Raw genomic sequence first — 25685 nt, 5'->3', positions numbered from 1 at the left:
TTGGGGTAATGAAGTTCAGGGGACTTGCCAATTTTGTAGCAGACCCACTCCCCAAACAAGATGACCGCCTCCAGGTTGTAATGTGTTTTCCTAAGATGAGAGCACTTGTGCAAGTTGAGAATCCAGAGCTTCCAGAGAGAGGAGGTGGTCAGCACAAAGAACTCAGCCCCCACCCCTGCCCCTTGGCTCTTCCCTTCTTCTTTTAAAGGTGCAAGAAGGACCAGTCCCAGCAGCCCATCACCAAAAATGTCACAGAGCTGACTGCCCTGCAGCCCAGAACCAGGTATCTCTATGCAGCACACTGGCAGGAGAGAAGCCATGCTAGATGTCCCTTTCTGACCGATACAGGACGTAAGTCTGGACTGCCGTGTTGTACTCCATTAAGAGAGCACAGCATTAACTTTTAAACACCCAGGTGGAAGTGGTGGGCAGGGAGAGAGGCTGGGCTTCCATTCTGCCAAGTGAGGCCCTACCTCTGCATCCTGATTCCTCTTCTGAAATTAAGAAGCAAGAATGAAAAGCCTCCATATTAAAATGAAAAGATTTGAAATTAAGATCTTAGTTCAAATCTTAGCCTTACCACTTCATTAGCATGATCTCAGCGCCCATTTGCAAGTGTGTGAAATGACCAGTAAAACATTAATAGTATGCTTTTGCAGAATAAGACAAATTAGAGCACTAAGAAAACTAAAAACTCAGAAAAATGGTAGTGGTTACTACTGAGGACTTAAAGCCAGGAACTGAGCTACTTCCCGTTCAAACTGAAGTATGCCCCCAGCAATGGCAACAGGAGCAGCTATGCCCTGGACAGCAGCCCCCTGGCAAAGTCAGTGGCTTTCTATGCACAGGGCGGCAGGCTGTAGCCATGGCAATGGGCCTTGTGCCTTCCTTGGTACTGCCAAACCCAGTGGGAACTTCAGAGGCATGCAGAAGCCATTGCCTCAAAGCATCCCTGATGCCCAAATGTATGAGACTTGAATGTGGGGACGTGGGTGTAAGCTCTAGAGAGAGGTCAATTTCCCTTTCACTGTCCAGTTTCTATGCCTACCCTAGTAGCCCTTGTGCCCAGAAAAAAGAAAATCACATTCATTTGACACTGTGGTTATTACCACTTTCACACGAGATGGGTTACTGACTCTCCCAAGGTCACACAGATCTGATGCCGAATCCTGCTGTTGCAGTCACACTCCACTGTCTTGAGCTTCTGCTATCTGTCTTGTGGAGGTGTCACCTAACCAGGTGTGTTGTGCTGGGTTCTGAAACTGCTGGTGAGATCTGCTAGTGAGGATCAGAATGAAACTGAATGGCAACAGTTGAGTTAAAATCCCCAAATAAAGTAGTAACAGAATCTGTCTCCAGGGAAGGGAAGATGGTCATTGAGGAAGGAGATAGTTCATATTTTAACTTTATTTTATACCATGTGCTTGTTTTACTTAATTCAAAAATTGAATTTAAAAGGATATACTTAAATATTTAACAAAGTATATTAAAATGAGCTAATAAACTGGGGTAAGTAGAGCTTTAACAGAGAGATGGAAAAAGGGCCCCCATCCAGACCTTTCTTATGAAAAACACAGGAGTGGTTGTCATGCTCTAGGCACCAAAGGACCCATCTGTGAGGCTTCCTTCCCACAAAGACTGGCCTCAGGAAGGAGGAGGTGGGCATGTACACCAAGGTCCTCCACTCTGACAGCCATCACCCAACAGTCAGGGAGACACACAGAAGAAGAGCAACGCAGAGACTTGTACATAAGGCCAAAAAAAAAAAAAGCTACAGGAAAGCAGAGATGGTGCATTAGTGCCTCTGGCAACAGGCAACTGCAAAGTCCTGCCTGGCCCTCTGCTCAGAAAAGGTTGTATTTCAAACTGGTGTTTACTCTCCCAGTGGCAACATGAAGCCATGGAAAGAGCCTCAGCAAGTCAGCCCCTTTGCAGGAAGCTCCAGACCCACGGTTCTGGGGTGGGAGTACGATGGTTGCCATTCATTCATTTACGCCTCCTCCCCACCTTAGCGAACCTCCCTCTGCAGGAGGACCTGTACACTCAAGTGTCTTGCGGTCCAGCAGAGAATTGCTGTAGACAATGAGATCAGGGCCAAAGTGTCTAACTACTTGGGTCAGGCTAGGAAGGCTTCAGGGATGGAAAGGTGATAGGAACTGAACTTTCTGGGTTAAGGAGTTTGCCAGGCAGACCTGGAGAGGAGGGAACAACCAGGACAAGCAAGGAGACTGCAGCAGATCTAGTTCCAGTGAGAGAAAACGAACTTTGAATCAAGGCAACCCCATCCAGAGACGTGTACTAGAAAGAGATTAGGAGAATCTCCATCTTGGTCACTTATGTGATTCCCTAGTGACAGAAATGAGAGTTTCTCAAATACCAGAGTTGCCACATCTCGAGCAGTGACCCCAGATATCATCTGGGTTACTAGATCAAGAGGCAGACAGTCGGTCTGGTGGACAAATTAGGTGACTAGGCCGTGACTCCCCAGCAAGCAGGGATCCAGAGATGAGTGGTTTTGGACGGCAGAGTGAGCTTTGGACAGGGCCAACAGACTTTAACACGTGGCCTGGCGTCCGCGTGTCCCCAGGCTGTGATCTAGGCCGCTAGCGACTACCCACCAACCTGAGCTTTGGTGGCCCGGGACATGGTGTGGGCGATGTATCCTGGAGAGAGAGGAAGGAACCGGCATTAAAGGCCGCTCCCCAGGCTGCCCTGAGGAGGCGAAAGGGAAGGCACTGTAGCTACAGTTCCAGGAAGGTCTTGCCCCCCTGCCCCCGGGATGCGTTCCGGCCGGCCTGGCTGTGCAAGGTCGGGGGCTTTGGCTGCAGACGGATTAGGTCTGATCCGATTAGGACCTGGGAGGTCCACTTCGCCCCCTTGCCTGGCGCTGTCAGCGACCGTTCCGCCCTCGTGGGGACTCGGAGACCTCCCGGAGCCCCTTCTCCGCCCCGAACACAGGGTTGGCGCAGAAATCCGAGAGGCTCCGTGCCCCCCGGGGTTGGCTCACTGCCACACCGCGGGCTCGGGCTTCCGCCCCCTGCGGCCCTGCCGAGCCCCGCCCCGAGCCTGCGGGTGTCTGCGCCCCCGCCTCCTTGCTTGTCGCTTGGCGGGTGGGTTCCTCGCGGGTGGGGGCCCCGTGCCAGCCCTCCACGGGGAGGGCGGAACCGCGGCCCCGCCCCGCAGGTCTCCCGCCAGTGCACCTGGCAACTAACGCCACCCGCGGCGCTGTGCGCCTGCACCCGCGCTACCCAACGTCCGTGTGTCTCCGCATCCAGAGCCGGTGGTCTGTCTGTCCCCCTGGCAGGCGGACTGAGCAGGGCAGGCGTCAGAGCTACGTGCGGCGGGGCGGGCGGGGTGGGGGCGGCGCAGAGCGCGGCAGCCGCGGCGAGGGAGGCGGGGAGGCGCGGCGCGCCGGGGACAGCGGCGGACGGCGGCGGCGGCATGCGGCTTCTCCCGTTGCCCATCGTGGGCTGATACGCCCGCAGCACCGGCGGGAGGCGCGGCGGCCGGCGAGCCGAGGGCGCAGCCAGCCGGGCAGACCGCGGACAGCGGTCGGGACGCCGCGCCATGGGTCGAGCCGAGGGCGGGGTCCCGGGTCGGGGGCCGCCGCCGCTGCTGCTGCTTCTGGGGGCCACGCTGGTCCTCGCCACTGGGGCCGCACCGGGTAGGTACAGACAGCGACCGGGACCCCAGCAGCTCTCGCGCCCCACCCTGAGCCAGAGTCCCACTGGCTTCGGGTACAGGCGGAGTCCGCGAGCTGTGGCAAGGGGGCGGGGCAGCGCCTTGCCTGCAGCCCGGGCGGGGGAAGGGGCGCAGGAGGAGGTGGGGGACTTGGGGGAGGCCGAGTGGTGGGTGGCAGCCCCGGCTCTGGTGTGCGGACCCAGGTGTTGGCTGGGGGAGGGGCCTGGCGGGCGGAGCCTGAGGGTGAGACTTCGAGGCGGGACCTGGAGGTGATGGGGGGGCGAGAGGATGCGAGTTCGGGGCGGGGCCCTAAGGGTGCGACTTCTGGGCGGGACCTGGAGGTGGAATGGAGCCCCGAGGGTAAGATTTATGCCAGGAGCTGGAGTCGGGGGCCTCCCTGGTTAGACTGCGGGTGTTGTAGGGGGCGGGGCCTGAGCGAGGAAACGTTTGGCTGGGTGTGTTCCCTGGTTGATGGGGCGGGCTCGGGGCGGGACTTAAAGATGGGGCGTGGCCTTGGGAAATCTTGAAGCTGAGGCTTAGGGCTGGTGGGGGTCTGGGAGAGCAGCCGCGGCGGGGCGGGGCGCAGCCTAAGGCCCTACCACGCCCGCCGCCCTGATGCTAGGCCCATCTCCCTCCCGCCCACAGTGCGTGAGGCGAGCAGAGCCGTCGAGGCAGACAGGCAGGTGAAGAGAGTCCTGGCATGGGAGCCGCGTGCTAACGACACGCGGGAGAAGGCCGGCCCACCAGCAGCTGGGGAAGATGAGACCTCTCGGACTGCGCCCGGCGGCGAGCATGCGGTGATGGGCCCTGGGGTCGGGCCAGATGAGGCTCTGGAGGCATCGGCGGCGGTGACAGACACAACCTGGCTGGAGGCGGACAGCCCAGGCCTGGGCGGAGTGACGGCAGAGGCGGGCAGCGGCGACACCCAGGCCCTTCCAGCCACGCTCCCGGCTCCCGACGAGGCCCTCGGGCAGTCATCGACGGCCCCCGCCACCCCCGAGGCTACAGAGGCCAGCGGGCCACCCTCCCCCACCCCTGGCGACAAGCTGAGCCCAGACCCTGAACTCCCCAAGGAGAGACCCTTGGAGGTTTGGCTGAACCTGGGAGGCAGCACACCTGACCCTCATGGGCCAGAGCCCATGTACCCCTTTCAGGGCACACTAGAGCCCCACACGGCGTCAGATATAATTGACATCGACTACTTCGAAGGATTGGATGGTGAGGGCCGTGGCGCCGACCTGGGGAGCTTCCCCGGGTCTCCAGGTACCTCAGAACACCACCCTGATCCTGAGGGAGAGACCCCTTCCTGGAGCCTGCTTGACTTATACGATGACTTCACCCCCTTTGATGAGTCTGATTTCTACCCTACCACATCCTTCTATGATGACTTGGATGAAGAAGAGGAGGAAGAGGAGGATGACAAGGATGCAGCAGGAGGCAGAGACCTGGAAGATGAAAATGACTTTCTAGTGCCCACTGAGAAACCTGGTTTGGGGCCCGGGACAGGCCAGCCCACCGGTCGGTGGCATGCTGTCCCTCCACAGCATACTCTGGGTATGGTCCCCGGCAGCAGCATCGCCCTCAGGCCCCGCCCAGGAGAACCAGGCAGGGACCTGGCCCCAAGCGAGAATGGCACTGAGTGCCGCAGTGGTTTTGTGCGACATAACGGCTCCTGCCGGTCAGTGTGCGACCTCTTCCCAAGTTACTGTCACAATGGCGGCCAGTGCTACCTGGTGGAGAACATAGGGGCCTTCTGCAGGTAAGGGTGTGGCAGGCAGGTTGCCGGGGGGTTGTCAGAGAACTGCTGGAGAGGGCATGGGAGGCTGTCTCAGCAGAGAGGGGAATGTGACAGGCACAGCTTCCCAGAGGTTGTGCATTCACAGAAATCCCAGGTCAAGGGATAGTCACAGCAAATATTCTATAGAATTACATCTTACGTGCACTTCCTGTGATCTCATCACTAGGAGAGTTTCCTCAGAAATAAGATTGTGTATTTCCTCTAAGTGTTGTGTCCTTTACCAAACCAGTAAACTGTAGAGGCAAAACGAAGGGACTCGGCTAAAGATTTTGGAAAAGGCCTTTGCTGGCTTGACGACAAGTTCTTGTTGGCGAGTTCTGACTAAACTAGTAGAAGGCGTAGGCCCATAAACGTACTGGGAGGAGAGATAACTGCTGACCACTCCCTCTGAGCCATGTGTGTGGCAGGAGGAAGGCCCTGTGACCCTGTGGGGCACATGCCTGGGGTGGCACATAAAGTCACAGTGAAGACCTTCTCATTGGGAGCAGACCCAGAGAGCAGCCACTAGAACAGGTCAAGTCAAGCAGAGTGTCTTTCCTGGCATAGCAGTTGTGGTGGGGTTTCTTGACTTTGGGTAGTGGCTTTGCCCCTCCTACCTTGATTGTTGTCTTCCTGGGGATACCCAATCCAGCGTACTTTAAAGACCCAGAGAGTTTAGTGTCAGCGTAAGGATATTGTCTGCAACCACCATCCCATGCCTCATCAGTAATTACCCCATACACCTGCCATCACGGCAAGGTAGTTAACCTGCCGGAGAGCTCACTGGCTTATTCTGGAAGAAGCACAAGTCCGGGGTGACCTGGGTGGTTTGCTTGTCTCCATCCTTTACAGGACCTAGAAGTGGCATGGAGGCCTCAGATTCTTCCTGGGACTTGTTTCCACTGGTCCTAGGAGGAGCATTTCTGTAATCTGGGTGTCTCTTTTTAAAGTGTCATTCCTGATGTCTCTTTTTCTTGGTCTCTTTGGAGGTATGTGAAGACTTCAAATTTCTGTAGGTCTTAATGTTCTGGTAGAAGAATAACATACAGAATGCATGAATGCTGCACCTTTGGCATTAAACCTTAAGTTCCAGTTGCTTCCCATGAAGTTCTTCTTCCCTATAAATGATCATGACTTTAGCGTCACTCATATAGGATGTGTCCACACAGTTCTGATTGGAGTTGTCCAGCCATTGCCAAAAAGAGGAACTGTGATCAAGAAATTATGGCAACGAGACCTTGCTGGTTGGTTAAGGGCTACCAGAAATACGAGGAAACCCTGTGATTTTGCTCCTCAGCCTCTAGTTGGGGGGACTACAGTAATGATTTTAGCCTGGGAACTATGGAATCTGCAAAATCGTAATCTTTCAACCTATTGGGGGCCTGAGTTTTCACCTTCAAAGTAAGCTCCCTATCGGAGTATGAAATTTGGAGCCCTTGCTGCCTCTGGAGAGCTAGACAGTTCCCAGAACCTCCTGGAGCTATCAGAGGACTCCCAAATGGAAGAGTAAGTGTGCCTTCACTGAGCAGCATGCCTGTACTGACCATGGATCCTCCAGTGGGTCCTGCCTGAGAAGGGCTTCACACAAGTCCACTCCAGCTCCCCTTGCACAGCTTCCATCCCAGGATCACACTGGGCCTCTCTACCAGAGATTCCTCCTCTGGTGGGTACACCCAGGCCCAGCCCTGGCTTGGAAACTGTTTTGCATTCCACTCACAGGAGGCTGCTGAGCCCTTGGTTGCATACTGCAGCATGCCTTTGTCTCTGTCACACCGACCACTGCAGAGAAATGAGCAGAGCTATGGCAGAACTTCTCTAGAATGGTCGGTTAGAGGGATCTTCTTTCCCCGCCATCCTCCAACAGCCCCCCACGACTGCAAAGCGGCAGTTGGAAAAGAGAATTCCCTGCTAGCCTCGTATCCCTGCCCTGTTCTAGGTGTGGAGTACCTAATTCTTCCATGCAAAATTTCCCCATTTATGGACCCCTTTCTCTTGTCTGTCATTCACCCTGAGGTTCATGTCCTCCCTCCTTTGCCTGCCTCTGTATCCTTCCACATTTTTCCTCTTTGAAGCAGCCTGGTTCCCATGGAAACAGCAATGTCACTGGAAGAGTTGGAGCCTGGGAATGTCCCAAGGGCAGGAGAAAGTCACTCAACGAAAGGACTGAAACCCACCCAGAGGGTTGATTCTCACTCTGTTTTCATGACAGTTCTCATGGGAGTAGGACTGGAAGCTTTAGGGGCTGCACTTTGGGGGCTGCAGAGATAAGGGAGAATATACATCTGTCTTTGTGCTTGTCCTTGTCTGTCGCTTCCTTATTTTTCAGTGTCTGGTTAGCCACGTGAACTAGATGGGACTGCAATGCCACAAGATAGGTTTTTCACGTTGTGTAGGGTGGATCCTACTACTTTGTAGCTGTAGCTCCTATTGGTCTTGTTTTCCATCTTTTTTTTTTCACCAGAGCCCAGGGGGGTTGGGGCGGTCTGGGGGTGTGTGGGAGAATCCTGTGATTATTCTCACTGAGGTGGAAAACGAGGGTTCCCTTCCCTCCTCGAAACTGAGTTTGCTCAGTTTCTCAGCTCCCCGGTTACCTCATTTGTGTCACGAACCTCTTCATGGAATGGTTGTAAGGACAAGGCAACAATAGCAGCCATAAGGTCTGCACAGATGGGGGCCCCAAAGTCCCACTAGGAGCAGGCTGTTGAGGGAAGTCCTGGGGTCAGGGGCCAGGCCCTCAGTGCGGCCACGGCTGCCAGCCCATCGCCTCAGTCTCACCCTGTCACCGCTGCAGGTGCAACACGCAGGACTACATCTGGCACAAGGGGATGCGCTGCGAGTCCATCATCACTGACTTCCAGGTGATGTGTGTGGCCGTAGGCTCGGCCGCCCTTGTGCTGCTCCTGCTCTTCATGATGACGGTGTTCTTCGCCAAGAAGCTCTATCTGCTCAAGACAGAGAACACCAAGCTGCGCAGGACCAAGTGAGTCTGTGACAGCCAACCCCACCCCATCTGACCCAGGGATGTGGTCCTGAGTGTTTCTGGCACCTGCCCTCCATCCCTGGTTGTGTTTTTCATACCAAAAATTCACCCAAGTGTAACCATTCCTACACAGAATGTGCTGGAATTGCAGCAGAGGTTAAGCCCCTGTGGCACACTGCAGCTGCCCAGCACCATTCCTCACGTGCGTGCGTGCGCACGCACGCACACACACACACACACACACACCGCTGTATAGAAGGTGCTTAGAAAAGGTAACCTGAGTATAGCAGCTCCCAACTCTGGTCAAGTAAGTCACTGTGCTCGGTCCCCCACCCCCACCTGACTGCACCTGCTTCCGGGGTCTCTGACAGCCAGTGGCCAGCGTGAGGATTTCGCTCACAAATCAGCATGAAGTGACTCCAGCTCCCTCAGATCTGCCGTCACTCAATACCAGCTCCTCCTCAGTGAGAGGGTCTAGCACTGCAGTGCGTTGCTTTCCAAACTTGTCAATCCTTGGTCCAGGCAGAAGGGCAGAGGACTCAAGGAAGCCCTCCTAAGTAGAATGTGGGGGATGGTGAGACCCCGGCCCTCACTTTCTTCACTGTGGATTCTAAGGGCCGTGTGGGGATATGGAGTCTCATTTCAGCTCTCCTCTTAGCAGAGGAGTGACTACTGTGCACATGTGAGAATCAGCATGCATTTACCCTTTAAGTCCACGCTTGAACACTCAAATGTGACCTTACACACTATGAGAGAATCACTGTGATCACTAAGCAAAGTAAAGAACCTTCTGAAATGTCACAGAAGGAGGAGACTGGAGTTCAGCTTCCTCGGGACCCAAGAGACAATTTATGCAGAACTGCCGCCCACCCCCCCCTTTCAACCTGTTGTCCAAGTAATCCCCTCCCCCTGACCCGAGACTCCCTCCAGAGAACGTGACCGAAGGACTTGCCCCGGGTCCTGGGAAAAGGACAAAACGCCATCTGTTGCTCCTTTGCTGGGTGAACTCGTGAGATGTGCAGATGCCAGCAGCTCTCTGCAGCCTTTCAGCTAACCGTTGTGGGCCTGCAAGGGCCTCTGCATTGTGCCTGTGCATTGAGGCAGGGCTGCATCTGTGCCTGTGATCACAAGCCAAGACCCTTGGCTCCTCATGCTGACACCAGGGGGTTGGAGTGGCGGGGAGGGTCAGGTTGGGGATGGGACCACCGATCAGGGCTGCTGCTGATAGGAGAGAAGAAGCAGCTGCCAGGCGAGTGGAGAAGCAAGAGCTGAGACCCAGGGAAGGGCCTCCTTCTAGGTCGTCCTCCTGTAGCTGGTTATGCGTTTTGTGCAAAACATGGCTCCCGCAGCCCTTCAGCTCAAATGGCGCCTCCCTTTTTTTCCTCTGCATACCTTCCTTCTTTCCCAAGCCTGGTTACTGCTCTGAAAATGCTACATGTACCCAGTGCACTACAGATACTGCTGCAGTTTATTGATTCTAAGATACACATTTTTTTTCACATATTAACGTCTCTGAAACTGGATTGTGTCTTACAGTCGCTGGCGTCTTATAACCACTGTTGGCCTAATGGCAGTCATGATGTAGTTGTAATTGTCTGGCATGCACAAACGTGGTCATAGCTGTTCATATCATTGTCAGTTCTTTATCTAAAGTCTAAATAAGCTCCTTAAAGTGTGTAATAAAAACTCTAGGAGATAAGAAAGCATTGGATCATGGTTTACATTGTAGAAGATTTTTCTTAGTGGTACATCAAATAGTGGTGCATCTGTGGCATTTGATGAAATACAGTACCTGACCCATGAAGCTTCTATCAGAGTTCGCTGTGATCGTTTCACTTACAATTTTCCCTTCTCTCTTCTGTCCTAACCAGCAAATTCCGGACCCCATCTGAGCTCCACAACGATAACTTCTCCCTCTCCACCATTGCCGAGGGCTCTCACCCAAACGTAAGGAAACTTTGCAACGCTCCCCATACCTGCTCCCCCCATGCCTGTGCCTTGGCTCTCTATGATAATGTTATCTGTCAGGTAACTTGTCTTCTTCACATCTGTCCTTGTGCAGGTTCCAGCCCCTGGCCACATCTCTGGTCCACTTCAGAGTGTGGAGCCACCCTTCAGAGCTCTGAGGATCAGGATAGGGCAGGCAGTTGGGGCCATGAAAGTGAGAATAAGGGCGTGATGGTGTACCACTTCCCGGACAAGCAAAGTTATACAAAGTACAGAAGATCTGTTTCTAGGATGACACATGATTTTTAGCTTCATCTAGGCTTTAGAAGTCTGATTTTTGTCTTTCTATTTTCTATATCAAGGAGAAAGGCTCCGCTTTCATTGCTAGGGAATTTCCTGCTGGTCATTGAAGCAAATGGTGGTTGCTCTTTGGGATGAGTGGGGAAACCTCTGGAATGGCTGGAAAAACAGTGTCTTTGACACTGTTTTGAGGACCCTAAAAATGAGCAGGCTTATATACATTGGTTACGGCTGAGGTAAGCACAAAACACTTATGGTAAGGTGGAAGCATAAGTGTAGGGGTAAATCTGCCCTTAAGAGTATAGGCTCATAAATATAAGTTGAAACCCAATAAAAGGTCCCAGTAGACCATTTTCTAAAGACACTGGCCCAGTGTGTTATCTGGACCAGACTAACCAGTCAAATACTGGGTACTGTCAGAATTTCAGAAATAAAGCAGAAACCATCCAAGCCCCAAATCATATCAGATCCAAATGCAAGAATTCTGCACATGACACAGGCTCCATACCTCGAGGTAAATGCATCATTACACAGATAATGGAGTGAAACTAAGACTTTTCAGATGGAAACAGTGGAGTTTAAGAGGAAATTTTGAAGAAGTTCTTTGAAATAATGGACCATAGAGTATAAGAGCTCACGGGGGCCTTCACAGTCTAGGCCAGTGCTGTCCAGAGGGACTTTCTGTGAGATAGAAAAGTTGTGTGTCTGTACTGTCCACTACAGCAGCCATCAGCTACCTGTGGCTTCAGAACTCTCAGAATGTGGCTAGTGCCACCATATTGGACAGCACAGGTCGAGACCATTGTCTTCTTTTTATAGGTGGGGAAAGTGTAGCCCCAGAAGGGGAAAGAGAGAATAATAGTACATGAGACCTTCCTTGATTACCAAATCCCAGAAAAGAAAAGCTTGGCCTGGTGGAGGAGGAGCAAAGGGGTCTATTTAAAATAAGAAATGAAAGAGGCCAATTTAGGATAATTTTTTAAAGTCTTTGATATAAAGGGTAGAGCAAGAACATACTTGGTATGCACCAAGATATTAATAAGTTCAAGGTGGACATAATAACCAAGAGAACAACATGTCTTGTAATCGCTGAGATTGGTAACCACTTTAATCAACCCACAAGGATATAGGATGAGCCTTATCTTGGGACACCCTATCCCTACCTTACCAGGCCCCTTACAGTGATGTGCATTTAGTTGTCATTTATGGACTACTAGTGAATGATGGCCTGCCATGGGGTCTCTCAAGTCCACTGTCTGATCTGCCATCTCGTACATGTGGGACAGCAGGCCTGACCCATACAGTGGTGCCTGCAGTCAGGGTGTTTATTGTCCATGGAGTGCGAGGCTCCTTAGCAAAGTTTCTGACTCATGCATTTCAGGCACCCTTGTTATGTCCACCTTTCCTCTTCACAAAGATGGAGGGGAAAGAAATAGCTCCTCTTGGAGGCCTTGGTTGTATGAGCCAATACAAAGGTTTCCAGTTCTTCTTGGCTGAGCCAACTTTGTGAAAGCAAGGCATTTGTCCATGAAAGCTGCCACTGACCTTGAGTTCAGAATATGGCAAAACAGAGGGGCTTCCCTGGTGGCGCAGTGGTTAAGAACCCGCCTGCCAATGCAGGAGACATGGGTTCGAGCCCTGATCCGGGAAGATCCCACATGCCACGGAGCAACTAAGCCCGTGCGCCACAACTACTGAGCCTGCACTCTAGAGCCTGCGAGCCACAACTACTGAGCCCGTGTGCCACAACTACTGAAGCCAGCCTGCCTAGAGCCCGTGCTCCCAACAAAAGAGTCCACCACAATGAGAAGCCCGAGCACCGCAATGAAGAGTAGCCCCCACGTGCCGCAACTAGAGAAAAAAGCACGTACGAAGACCCAATGCAGCCAAAGATAAATAGATAAATGAATAAATTTTAAAAAAGAATATGGCAAAACAAAAATGGAATGGAGCAGGGTGGTCAGCCATGGTAGACTCTGCCTGAGAAGGGCCATGGGGTTGTCTGGGCAGCACTCGGGGCATCCCTCAGCGAAGTCGTGCTCTCTAGCTCCTCTTGGATCTTGAGGGCCATTTCCACCTGGCATCCTTCCCTCAGCTTGTGCCCCAGGACACATCCTGTCCTCTCTGCCAAGAGAGCATGTGAGGGGGTGACTCTCCTGTCCAGCAGGTGGATTTTCTACAAACTTCATCTCTAATTCCCTCCACCCAGCCCAGAAGTCAGACTCGGTCATAGTCAAGATCTTGTGGGCACTGACAGTTAAGACAGTTGCCGCTTTATGATGAAGTGGAGCCTCGCCCTTGCTTCAGCCACCACAGTGATCGCTTACAAGCGATGCTAGCAGCAGGATGAAAGTGAGAAAACCTCCCGGTGAGCTAGGAGCTGAGACGAGGGCACCTGGGTCAAGCCTGCTCATTTAGTCTCCCCATCCCTCTCCCTTCACCCCTCAAATGTCCTTGTTGGTTTTGGCATCGCCTAAAATTTTGGAGAGTTTTATTTATCTTAGTAGAGGGGTTATTTCTTTTACACAAGTCAAGGAGATTGAATGGGTCATTTTCCTACCCAGTTTCAGTGATCTCTATAAGCCACACTCTGAAAAGATTTCAAACAAACAAAAAACCATGCTGCTTTGGATCTGGTGTGGGAAGGGTCCGTGGCTGGTGTCTGTGTAGGGGGCATGTCCCTTTCCTTTGCTACATGCATCGCTCTGTGCTGTTCCTCGTCTGGGCCCTCTGGACTGACCTGGGGCCCTGTGGCTGGTGAGCCAGCGGCTGAGTGCGCGTGAGTCTTCTGGAGCTGAGCAGCCAGCGTAGGAAAGGAACTTCGCGAGGAAAAGGAAAAGCCCAAAGCTCCTCAGCCCCTGCTGTTGAGGTTTGCCATTTTCCAGGAGGAATGGCAAGTGTGTAGGAAGCCGGGCGCTCTCCAGCTGCACAGCATGAGTGAAGTCACCTGAACTCCACGGGCAAACTGCCCAAGCGCTGAGAGCCACCCTGTTGGTTCTCACAGCTGTGCTGTTAGAGCAATGCATGGCTGTAACTTGGTCCTCCGGCGATTTGACAGACCTTCCAAAATGTCCCTTAGTGTTTCCCACCGGCATCCCACCCCCCAATTTAAACCTTTCTTACTTCCCAGTCTCTGTTTCTTCCATGTATCTGGTAAAACACTGACTGCCCACCCCATTCTGATAGAGGCTTGTGTCTGGACAAGTAGGCGTCCAGGCCTGAACCCCTGGCTGAAGGATGCCCATGCGGCTGGGGCAGAATGCCAGAAATAGTTCCCAGGACTTAGCCCAGAGGGAAGTCCAGTTTCCTCTTGATGAGGGACTTCCACCAAATCAAAGGTGCATAATCCTTCTGCCGAGGGATTCAGCAACCCTAGGCTTAAGAGGATGGAGTTCTGAGGGAAACACTTGGACTAGGATAGCTCCATCTTGGTCTAGACACGCCCTCACCCGTTCTACATGTTGAAGGTACTTAGCTCATCTCATAGCATTGTCTGGATATCTGTGTTCCTTATTTTTAGGATCTACTTTTTCTTCCTATTGACCCAGAAGGCAGCTTTCTCATCTGTCCAAATCCCATAAGCCCTCACGGTGCCAGTTTTAATTTGGGTCCCCACCCTCATGGCATCACAGTTTTGATGCCCAGGTCTATAAGACTCACTAAATCCACTTTTTTCACATTATGAGAATATCCCTGTGCCCCTGCATCCCCCCAAGGTGTGTGTGACGGGGCGGGAGTGGGGACAGTTATCTTGAAAAACATGAAAGTGATTTCCACGCTTGTAAGAGGAGAGGTGAGTACAGGCCATCCTGTTTTGCTTCAAGTTTTGCTGTGATCCAAAGTCCATTCTACTCAGGGTCTCAAGCGATCATGCACAGCGTCTTCCTCCACACAATACAGAAGTTCTGCCTCATTCTGCTTCCCTCTGTATAAAAAACCTGTGTGTGTGTGTGTGTGTGTGTGTGTGTGTGTGTGTACAAAATACACCTAATATATCAGGGCAATCTTTCCATCTCAGCACATATACATTTATGCCATTGAACAGTTTTTTCTAAACCTCTGCAAGCAGTGGTAGAAAATATCAAGTGCCTATGCGTGCTGTGCGCAGCTGCCTTGCTTGAAACCTGCCTCAGCACAGGATGAAGTTCATTTCCTCTTGTGCTTGTCTCACTGGAAATGGGGAACATGTGTTCAGCTGTTGTCTGTAAATTACTGCTGAGGTCTTTGAAACTCTATCAAATTGTTCTGTTGAAGCTGGTCTTCTGGGAAAGTGCTAAGTGAGGCTGGAGCAAGGGGCAGGTAACAGTGATTTCTGCATGCACAGTACGTTTAAACACCCGTAGCAACTGATGTAGGCCTGGAGCCTTTCCCTACTTTCCAACTAGTCACTTGCCTGATCTCGTGCCATTATGGGTCAAATTCAGTAGCAGGGAGCATGGACAAGAGCTCACAGTTTTTTGTGTTTTTTTAAATTTATTTATTTGTTTATTTTTGGCTGCGTTGGGTCTTCGTTGCTGTGCGCGGGCTTTCTCTAGTTGCGGTGAGCAGGGGCTTGTCTTTGTTGCGGTGCATGGGCTTCTCATTGTGGTGGCTTCACTTGTTGCAGAGCCCGGGCTCTGGGTGCACAGACTCAGTAGTTGTAGCTCGCGGGCTCTAGAGCGCAGGCTCAGTAGTTGTGGCGCACAGGCTTAGTTGCTCCGCGGCATGTGGGATCTTCCCAGACCAGGGCTCGAACCTGTGTCCCCTGCATTGGCAGGCGGATTCTTAACCACTGCACCACCAGGGAAGCCCAAGCTCACAGTTTTGTGGAGAATGCCCTGGTCCTTAAGCACGATGAGTACCTTGAATTTTGGTTAAAGCAAAAAAGGTCTGAGCTAGCTGATCAGATAGGGACTTTACCCTTCTTGCCATCCATGAACCTGCCTGGGTAGCTACACGACCTCTTTGATCAGCACAGTTCCAAGCACTTGAGGAAGAACTGAGGCCCATTGAGTCGCACAGTGTAAAATCCCCTCAGGCGGTCCTAAAGGAAAAGAGTAGTGGGAAGGCAGGCACTGCTGTAAGAGTTCTCTGAATGCAGAGCCGGAGCCCTGTGTACTGGTGTGGGTTTCCTGAAAACCTTTAACAAATTCACTTCAGGTTCAGGAAATTGTCATAGGGCTGCAGGCAGCACACGTGGATAGGCAGGAGGGCACGGGTGCCAGTCAGAGATGGGTCGTGAACCAGCAGCACAGGGCTTGGATTGAGGAAACACCTTGTCAGTTAGCATCTTTTGGTAGATAAATTCTGATAGGAAGAGGCTCACACATCTCCAGCCTCTAGTCAGAGAACATATATTTGCTGTGGGGAGAGAGGCCCTAATTTTACCGGGAACAGCTCTGCACCTGACCACAGTCCAGTTTGTGCCCTACTGAATACACCGACAAGTCATGTTCCTGATCAAGACCTTTTTGTGAGAGCAGAACTCAACAAGATGGAGGGCCGTGTGAAGAGGGGCCAGGCAGAGCTCACCAACAGGTGAGGCTTTAGAGGGACCAGGCCAGGTATTAAAAGGGACTGTTTCTCCCCAGTCTCTGCCAAAGAGAAAACCTCACACTGGCCTAAGTTAAAGGTATTTGTAATGAAATTACCTGTCAAGGTTTCATCTATATCTGGCCAGTGTTTTTGAGGGTGTTGTTCCTAAAAAGTAGCTGCTAATGAGTCCCTTTGGTTCATTCACGTCTCAGAGCTTTTTTCCTTTTTTCAATTATGATTCTTTCAGCCAAATTGAAAAGTCTGAGATATTATTTGATCCCTCTACCCACTGTCTCCTTGCCACCCCTCCCTCACCTTTTTTTCTTCTTTCAGGATGATTCTAGTGCTCCCCATAAAATCCAGGAAGCTCTCAAGTCCTGCCTGAAAGAGGAGGAGCCATTTAACATTCAGAACTCCATGTCGCCCAAACTCGAGGGTGGCAAAGGTGACCAGGCCGACTTGGAGGTGAATTGTCTTCAGAACAACTTAACCTAAAGCAGAGCAAGAAGAGAGGAAATGGGGGTGGGGGTGGGGGGGGGGAGAAGAATTATCTCCTCTTGTACAGAGTATTTCTTGTAACCATTTGTTAAACTCCTTTCTTTTTTCTGATCTCATGGCATGCTTTGGTGTATTTTGTACAGGAGGGAAAAAAACACAAAATATGCAAAGAACCTAAAGAGAATTGCATACATTGGATTGTTTTGTCTGTGCTGTCTGTACATTGCTTCTGCTGCTGTGATTTCTAAACCTATGCTGTTATTCAACTGACTTTTTTTTTGTACTTTGACCCACCTTTTTTTGAAATACCAGTAAAAAACAAAGTTCTTGAAATAAAACTTTTTAAAAAGCCATTTTCCTGATGTAATTTTTTCTACTCCCTACCCCTTCTTGTCAGTTTGAGTTGAGTTCTTCCCTTCATTAAAGATGTGTATTTATACATGTTTGAAATCCCAGAAATGGTCTATGTATTAGTCTGCTTGAGCCGCCATAACAAAATACTACAGACTGGGAGTCTTAAACAACAGACATTTATTTTCTGAGAGTTCTGGAGACTGGAAGTCCAAGATCAAAGTGCCAACAGAGTTGGTTTCTGGTGAGGCCTCTCTTTCTGGCTTGCAAACAGCCACCTTCTTGCTGTGTCCACACATGGCCTTTTTTCTGTGTGCATATGGAGAGAGAGAGAGCTCTCTGGTGTCTGTTCCTCTTTTTATAAGGACACCAGTCCTATTGGATTAGGGCCCTACTCTGATGACCTCATTTAACCTTAATTACCTTATCTCCAAATACAGTCACATTAGGGGTTAGGGCTTCAACATGTGATATTTGGGGGGACACAATTCAGTCCATAACAGTCTGTAGCACCTGTTTAGAATACTCTTTCCTTTTTTTTTAAAATTTTTTAAAAATTATTTTATTTTTGGCTGCGTTGGTCTTCATTGCTGTGCGCAGGCTTTCTCTAGTTGCAGCAAGTGCGGGCTACTCTTCGTTGCGGTGTGCAGGCATCTCACTGTGGTGGCTTCTCTTGTTGCGGAGCATGGGCTCTAGGCACGCGGGCTTCAGTAACTGTGGCAAGCAGGCTCAGTAGTCGTGGCTTGTGGGCTCTAGAACGCAGGCTCAGTAGTTGTGGTGCATGGGCTTAGCTGCCCCGTGGCATGTGGAATCTTCCTGGACCAGGGCTCGAACCCGTGAACCCTGCATTGGCAGGTGGATTCTTAACCACTGCACCACCAGGGAAGCCCTATCTTTCCTTCTTTCATAAATATTTATTCAGCACATACTCAGCCAGGTGTTATGGTAGGTGCCAGGAACTCGAGATGAATAAGATAGACCCTAACCTCAAGAAGTTAATGGTGTACTTGAGAAACAGTCTTATAAACAAATAATTATAATACAGTGTGTCAATACTTAATAGAGGTATATACAGAGCTGTGAGAGTTGGAGTTACGAATTCAGAAAGGCTTCAAGGAGAGAGGTTTAAATTGGACTTTGAAGGATGAGGGGGCATTTTTCAGGAAGATGCAGGAGAAGACATTCAAGGCAGAGGGAGAATACTCACAGGCAAGTCGTGCTATGTGACTAGAGATTGTGAGAGAGAGAGGTCTTACGTGATGAGGTTGGAAAGGGCAATTTAGGACAGATTGCCAGGGTAGACGATGGTAAAGGCAGAGAGAATGGGGATTGTAGCAATCCAGGCAACAAATGAGGATGGATTAGAGAGAGTGTTAAGAGTTCAAATAGCCAGAATTACTGACTACTGGTGGGGAGAGTTTTCTAGAACTTTGCCTGTGTTCAATCTGTGATAATTCCAATAACTGGAATCCCCATGAGTATGTTTCTTTTGCCTAATTTCTGCTGATTCCCTCTGATTTATCTCCTCTTGTGCCTCATTATTTTTTATTTTGTGCTGGACATTGTATTTGAAAAATTGTTTATTGAGATTTTCAGATCTAGGATGACTCTTCCTTTAGAGGGGGTTTTTGTTTGCTTCTGTCACATGGCCGGGGCACTAGAATTCTGAGATCACATTATTCCAGATTCAAGGTTGGAGATTTCCTGGCCACTGAAGGCAGACTGCGGACCTATCAGATTGTGCAAGGACTGGTTTGCTTTTGGTTCATCCTTACCCCTTAGGGCACAATCATCTGGGGTCTCAGCCCAAAACAGGCAGTGGTTTATCAGTGTCCCACCTTTGGTGGACCCTGAACTCCAACACCCTCTGACCCCCAACCTTGCAAGCCTTTCAGAAACACACAGCTCATTCTCTTAGTCACCTCTTCCAAATGGGCAAGTGCCTCCAGGGAAAAGTGGCCCTGAATGCTGGGCCTACCTGTCTGGCTTCCTGTCCTCTCTGGGATGTCAGCCTAACAATTCTTTAGAATCTTGTTTGCTTGTTGATGCTTTTAAGATGTTTGTACAGCCTTTTGATTGTCCTTAGTGGAAGGGTTGGTCCAATTCACCTAGTCTCCCATTTACTGGCAACAGAAGTCCTCTGTTTTCATCTTGGGACTCTTGCCCAGATGGCATTCCACCGGTGCCATGAGCTCAGTCTGCTCCTTGCTATTGGATAAGGCTGCATGTTGGGATTGTTGGCCTGTGTGTATTATGGTTTCCTAACCTGACCCATATCCACTTTGGGAGGTTGGCATGGTTCTGCTTAGGACTTCCTGTAATCTCTGATTTAGGGGATAGACCTGTGTTTCATGGATAAGCACCTCTGGATTGTTCACAAGGAGGCCCAATCAAGAGGGATTGTATGTGAAAGCACTTTGTAAATTCTAAATCCCATCCAGACACAAGGGTTTGTTAGTATTGTGTTTGTTTTGTTTTTCCCACAAGACTATTATGAAATGCAGATCAAAGCCCTTGGCCCTATCCTACCTTCATAGCACATGCAGGAGGGATAGGAAAACCCAGATCAGAAGGCAACAGGAGATAGTGCAGGCCTAATGAATAGACTTACCTCGTGTTGCCAAGAGTCTTTGACCCAAAGAAGGGGCTGATGTGTTGGAATAGGATATATTGATGTGTATCTGCACCAGCCCTCTTTCCTGCCTTGTGCTTGTGCTTCTCGGTGTTTATGCTCCATGGGGCCAGCCAGCATCCTCTCTGGGGACCTCCAGCTCTGCTGTTCCCTCCCTCATCTGCGCCCACAGTAATTGCCTAGCACTGAGACGTCCCCCTTCAGCATCCCCCTTGGTGCTTTTTTTTTAGAGGATAGTCCCTGGAGACCTTCTTTGTGCTTTTTCCACCCCACTTCACAGCTTGTCCTGTGTCCTTCTCTCTAAAGAAAGGACAAACTGAAAATGTGGGTAATTTAGGCAGCATGGAAGGAAAATCATTAGTCTGGGGAGCCTTTCAGCACTGATGGGTCGTCTCACTTGGGAGAAGTGTACGTGCGATGCTGAACCATCCGTTGATACAAGGCGTATCCTTTACACACATGGCACACCTGTATTAGTTTCCTGGGGCTGCCATAACAAATTACCACAAACTGAATGGCTTCAAACAGCAGAAACGTATTATTCTCTCACTGTTCTGAAGGCTAGAAGTCTGAAATCAAGGTGTCAGCAGGACTATGCTCCCTCAGATCCAGGGAAGAATCCTTCGTTGCCTCTTCCTAGCTTCTGGTGGTTGCCAGTAATCCTTGGCATTCTTTGGCCTGTAGTTACTCCAGTTTCTGCCTCTGCCTTCACATGGTTGTTTTCCCTCTGTGTGTGTCCTTGTCTCTGTGTCTTCACAAGGCCTTCTTATAAGGACACGAGTCATTGGATTTAAGGCCCACCCTAATCCAGTATGACCTTGTCTTAACTTGATTACAACTGCAGAGTCCCTATTTCCAAATAAGGTTACACTCACAGGTACTGGGAGTTAGGCCTTCAACATACCTTTTTGTGGGGGACACAGTTCAACCCACAAATACACCTTACTATTTACAGCACACTTTCAGATTCATGTTCTCATCACATCCTCACCAGAGCCTGGAGACCAGGCCTTAGGACAGGAAAGCAGCAGTGACAGTATTAGAAACCAGACCTTGAACTTTTTCAGTGTCCTTTCCCCTGTATGACATCACACTGTAGACACTATATTTACAGTTCCTTGTCCTTTCTCATATCATTTATAGAAATAAAAAAGTTATCCTGTACTCCAAAAAGCAACACTACACACCAAACTCAGGGCTAGAAGGTCTCTCCATTTAGGAGTCAAGTGACCTCTCTGAGCCTCAGGTTCTTCACCTGTAAAATCCCTATCTTTTAACAGGACTACCTGGGCATCAGGGATAGAGCAATGACCAAAACGGACAAGAAGCCCCGCCTGGTGGAGCTTACTTCCCATGTCATGGGGTCATACGAGGTAAAGTACATGGAGGGATTCTGAGACACAGAAGGGGCTATACAAAACCACCTTCAGGCCCAAGGGAAAGGTGAGTCCCTGCAGGGGGATGAAGGCGGCTTTACTGAGATGTGTAAGTACCGCCACTGCTGAGAACTGTAGCAGAGGCTCTTCCCTCAGCACAGGTACCGGAGAGGCTTGGGGGAAGAATGTGGGGCTCCGCTAAAGCAAACTTGGAAGTAATTTTGTCTCCTGAGTGTGTTACAATGAGATTCTGCAAAGTACATAGGAGCAAAGATATGCATAGGTACCCAAAGAGATCAGATGGCCAGCCAGACTCTGCAGTACTCTGGCCGAAGGTTTATCAAAGCCAAGGAGGAATGTGTCCATCAGAGGGCTTAGCCTCCTGGTACACGTGTCCTGCAATTCTGAGGTGTATACCTAGGAGCAGAATTGCTAGGATGGAATTTAGCCTGTCTTTACCTTTACAAGATAATGTCGAAAGTGCTTATTATCAACTAACAACTCCCACCCACAGTGGAGGAGAGTTGCTTTGCTCCACATCCTTGCCAAAACTTGATATTGTCACACATTTTCAACTTTAGCCATTTTTATAGGCTCCCTCATGGTGTGTAATTGTGATTTTAATTTGCATTCCCTAATTATTAATGAAATGGCACCCCTTTTCATATGTTTATTCATCATCTATATTTCTGCTTCTGTGAAGCACCTGTTTAACTCTTTAGCAAGTTTATCTATTAGATTATCTTTTCCTTACTGATTCCCGGGTATTTTTGTTCTTAATTTTATTGAAGTATAGATGATTTACAATGTTGTGTTAATTTCTTCTGTACAGCAACATGACTCAGTTATACATGTATATTCTTTTTCATATTCTTTTCCATTATGGTTTGTCACATGATATTGAATACAGTTCCCTGTGCTATACAGTAGGACCTTATATCCATTCTATATATAACAGTTTGACAGGCATTCTTTATACATCCCATTTACGAGCTTTTTATTGGTCCTATGTGTTGCAAATATCTTTTCCCACTCTGTGTCTGGCAGTTTCATACTCTTCATGTTAACTAAGTTAATATTAAAGTTAATTTTTAATTTTTTTTTTTTTTTGGCCATGCTGCATGGCTTGCAGGATCTTAGTTCCCCAACCAGGGATTGAACCCATGCCCCCTGCAGTGGAAGTGCAGAGTCCTAACCACTGGACCACCAGGCAATTCCCTTAAAGTTAATTTTTATGAAGTCAAATTTACCAATCATCCTTTCTGTTTACAAAATCATTCCTGAAGAGTTGCTTCCACCTAGGATACTGAAAGTCACATGAGAACATCACTCACACCCTAACAGCAAGAAAAAGTCAGATAACCCACACAGTCACAACTTCATGAGCCCAATCAGAGAGCTAAGGTCACAAAGCAGCTAGATAATTTGAATTACAAAGGGTGATAAACCCCTGCAAAGAGACACAGAGCACATGTACTTCATCCATGGCAGAGCCCAGGAGGAAGAGGTAGTACCACAAAAGTAGGAAAGAAGACAGCTAAAATGTCAATGAATTCATAAAGGCAGAGTGTGAGCTAGCCTGACAGTTCAGAATCCCAGCTCCAGAGCTCCAGACATAAGGGTTGTCTACAGCCATTCACAAGCTTCAAAAACTCTCCAGGGGACTTCCCTGGTGGTCTGGTGGTAAAGAATCGCCTTCCAATGCAGGCGATGCATTGATCCCCGGTCAGGGAATTAAGATCCCACATACTGCAGGGCAACTAAGCCCGTGCGCCACAAATACTGAGCTCATGCGCCTCAACTAAAGAGCCTGCGTGCCGCAAACTACAGAGCCCATGCGCCCTGGAGCCTGTGCACTGCAACAAAAGATCCTGCATGCCTCAACGATGATCCCATAAGACCTAACGCAGCCAATAAATAAATTAAATTTTTAAGAAATTAAAAAAAACTCTTGGGTGTGGGGGGAGAGCAAGAATCCTTCTGCCATCAGTTCCAAGCAAAAGTATGGGGGAGGGTAAAAGTAAACCCGTACAACCCTGGGGGAGGGGTGGGTCCAGACCCTGCACTGATACAAAGGTCTGCTACCACTGCAGGAGGATCTGAAATCTTGCTCCCACCTAAGACTCCTCTCAGATACAAATCTGTTTGGCTGAAAAGGAAGGGAAGGGCAAGAAAGTAAAGAAACCCCACCTTGAGACTCAGGTGCACAAGGCCTGCCTCAGACTGAAGCTAGACCAGGAAAGCTGATAAAAGCTGCCCTCACCACAGACCTCACCCTGATTAACAAGCAACAGCAGTTTACTGCTGGGGAGTAGAAAAAGCGTGAAGAGATTTCCCCTTCTCTGAGGTTCAAGAATACAGGGCCTGCTGAAACTGGAATGCAGAAACAGAAAAACACTCCAGCGTCCCAGGCCTCCCATTAATCCAAAGGCAGCAGTAGCCCACCATTGGAGGAATTACAGCAACAAAAAACTCACACTCAACCCTACCACCAACTTGACTGACTCAATCCCTATACTGAGAACCTAACAGAAAAAGAGGCATGCCCAACTCTGGACATAAATACTATTTACCTGTCTCTACTGTTCTTTTACACACAACATCTAGCATTCATTAAAAACTCAGAGACAAACAAAAAAGAAAAGAAAAACAAACCACTGTCAAATGATAAAATGGTCAAAACAACCAGACCCAGAGATGACCCAGATAATGAACCTATCAGACAGAGACTGATCAGTATGTTAAAGGATCTAGTAGAAAAAATAACAGCATGCGTAAACAGATGGGGAATTTGAGTAGGAACATGGAAATTACAAGAAAAGTAATGAAAATGCTAGAAATAATACCAAAAAGATCAACACAAAATGGGAAATTAAAAAATCCTTCAATTACATTAATAACATACAAAAGACTTCAAAACAAGGAATATTACAGGGATAAAAAGGATTATTACATAATGATAAGTTCATCAAGAATACATGATAATTCTAAAAATGTATATACCTAATGACAGCTTCAAAATATATATATTGAAAATTATATCCTTTTATTGAAATAAAAGGATAAATAGCTAAACTACACTTATATTTGGTGTTTTCAACACTCCTCCCTCAGTATATGGAAACCAAAAACCATTAAAGATATGGAAGACATGAATAACACTATCATCCAACATAATCTAATTGACATTTATAGAACATTCCTCCCTACAACAGCAAAATACAAACTATTTTCAAGTGCACATAGAACTTTTGTCAAGATAGATGATATTCTGGACCATAAAATAAATCTCAAAATTTTAAATGCTTTGAAATCATACAAAGCATGTTCTCAATTACAATACAATTAAATTAGAAATCAATAACAAAGATATCTAGAAACCCCCACCTCCAAGCATTTGGCAATTAAACAACACATTTTTGACCCATGGTTCAAAGACTAAATCACAAGAGAAATAAGAAAATATTTTGAACTGATTGAAAATGAAAGCACATCAAAATTTGGGGAATACAGCTAAAGCAGTGCTTGGATAGAGATTTATAGCATTAAATGCTCTTATTAGAAAAGAAGATTTCAAATAAATGATTTAAGATTCCATCTTGGGCTTCCCTGGTGGCGCAGTGGCTGAGAGTCCGCCTGCCGATGCAGGGGACACGGGTTCGTGCCCCGGTCCAGGAAGATCCCACATACCGTGGAGCAGCTAGGCCTGTGAGCCATGGCCGCTGAGCCTGCACGTCTGGAGCCTGTGCTCCGCAATGGGAGAGGCCACAACAGTGAGAGGCCCGTGTACCGCAAAAAAAAAAAAAAAAAAAAGATTCCATCTTAATAAACTAGAAAAAAATGAACCCAAAGCAAGCAGAATGAAGGAAATAATAAAGATCAGTGCTGACATCAATGATACAGAAAACCAGAAAACAACAAGAGAACATAAATGAAACAAAAACTAAATCTTTGAAACAATTAATAAAATTTATAATCTCTAGCCAAGACTGATCAAGAAAAACAAAGAGAGAAGACACCAAGGACATAATAATCAAGAATGAAGAATGGAAAAAAAAAAAAGAATGAAGAAAGGGTCATGCAGCACTACAAGTCCTACAAACATTAAAATAATAACGAAGGAACTCTGTGAACAATGTAATTACCAATACCTTTGTTAATCTCAATTAAAGAGATAAATTCCAAGAGATATGGGAACGTGTGTATGTATGGCTGATTCACTTTGTTATAAAGCAGAAACTATCACACCATTGTAAAGCAATTATACTCCAATAAAGATGTAAAAAAAAAAAAAAGAGACAAATTCCTTCAAAGACAAATAGTACTAAAGCTCAATCAAAAGGAAATACAGAGCCATAATAACCCTATATTTATTAAAGTAATTTGTAGTTAAATTGAACTTGATAAAATTTTTATAGCATTTTTAATTTTGATAAGAATTGAGAATTTCTGTCCTTAAAACATTGTTAAGAAAATGAAATGAAAAGAAAAAGAAGATGAGCCAGAGAGGGGAGAAAATATTTGCAAAACACATATCTGATAAAGGACTTGTACTCAAAATATATAAAGAATTCTTACAGTTCACTTATAAGAAGACAACTCAATATTTTAAATGAGCAAGGATTTACA

At 48.5% G+C, this 25685-nt stretch overlaps 1 protein-coding gene across 3 annotated transcripts; it reads left to right on the top strand.

The window, feature by feature from the left end:
* Window positions 1–211: 211 nt before the first annotated feature.
* Window positions 212–17003, top strand: CSPG5 (chondroitin sulfate proteoglycan 5). 3 transcript variants are annotated; one of them, XM_060109961.1, is made up of 5 exons: window positions 212–351; window positions 4327–5440; window positions 8250–8438; window positions 10310–10385; window positions 16533–17003. In XM_060109961.1, exons 2-5 carry the CDS (start codon window positions 4482–4484, stop codon window positions 16692–16694), a joined length of 1386 nt encoding a protein of 461 aa, XP_059965944.1. In that variant the 5' UTR covers window positions 212–351; window positions 4327–4481; the 3' UTR covers window positions 16695–17003. The 3 variants fall into 3 exon arrangements, with proteins under 3 accessions (XP_059965944.1, XP_059965942.1, XP_059965943.1); XM_060109959.1 differs by lacking the exon at window positions 212–351 and adding an exon at window positions 3461–3664; XM_060109960.1 differs by lacking the exons at window positions 212–351; window positions 8250–8438 and adding an exon at window positions 3461–3664.
* Window positions 17004–25685: the final 8682 nt, after the last annotated feature.

This window comes from Mesoplodon densirostris, chromosome 10 (genome assembly GCF_025265405.1).
Source record: "Mesoplodon densirostris isolate mMesDen1 chromosome 10, mMesDen1 primary haplotype, whole genome shotgun sequence".
In the NCBI taxonomy this organism is placed as follows: domain Eukaryota; kingdom Metazoa; phylum Chordata; class Mammalia; order Artiodactyla; family Ziphiidae; genus Mesoplodon; species Mesoplodon densirostris.
The sequence above is the reverse complement of the archived record's forward strand: the minus strand, read 5'-3'. Positions and strand labels throughout refer to the sequence as shown.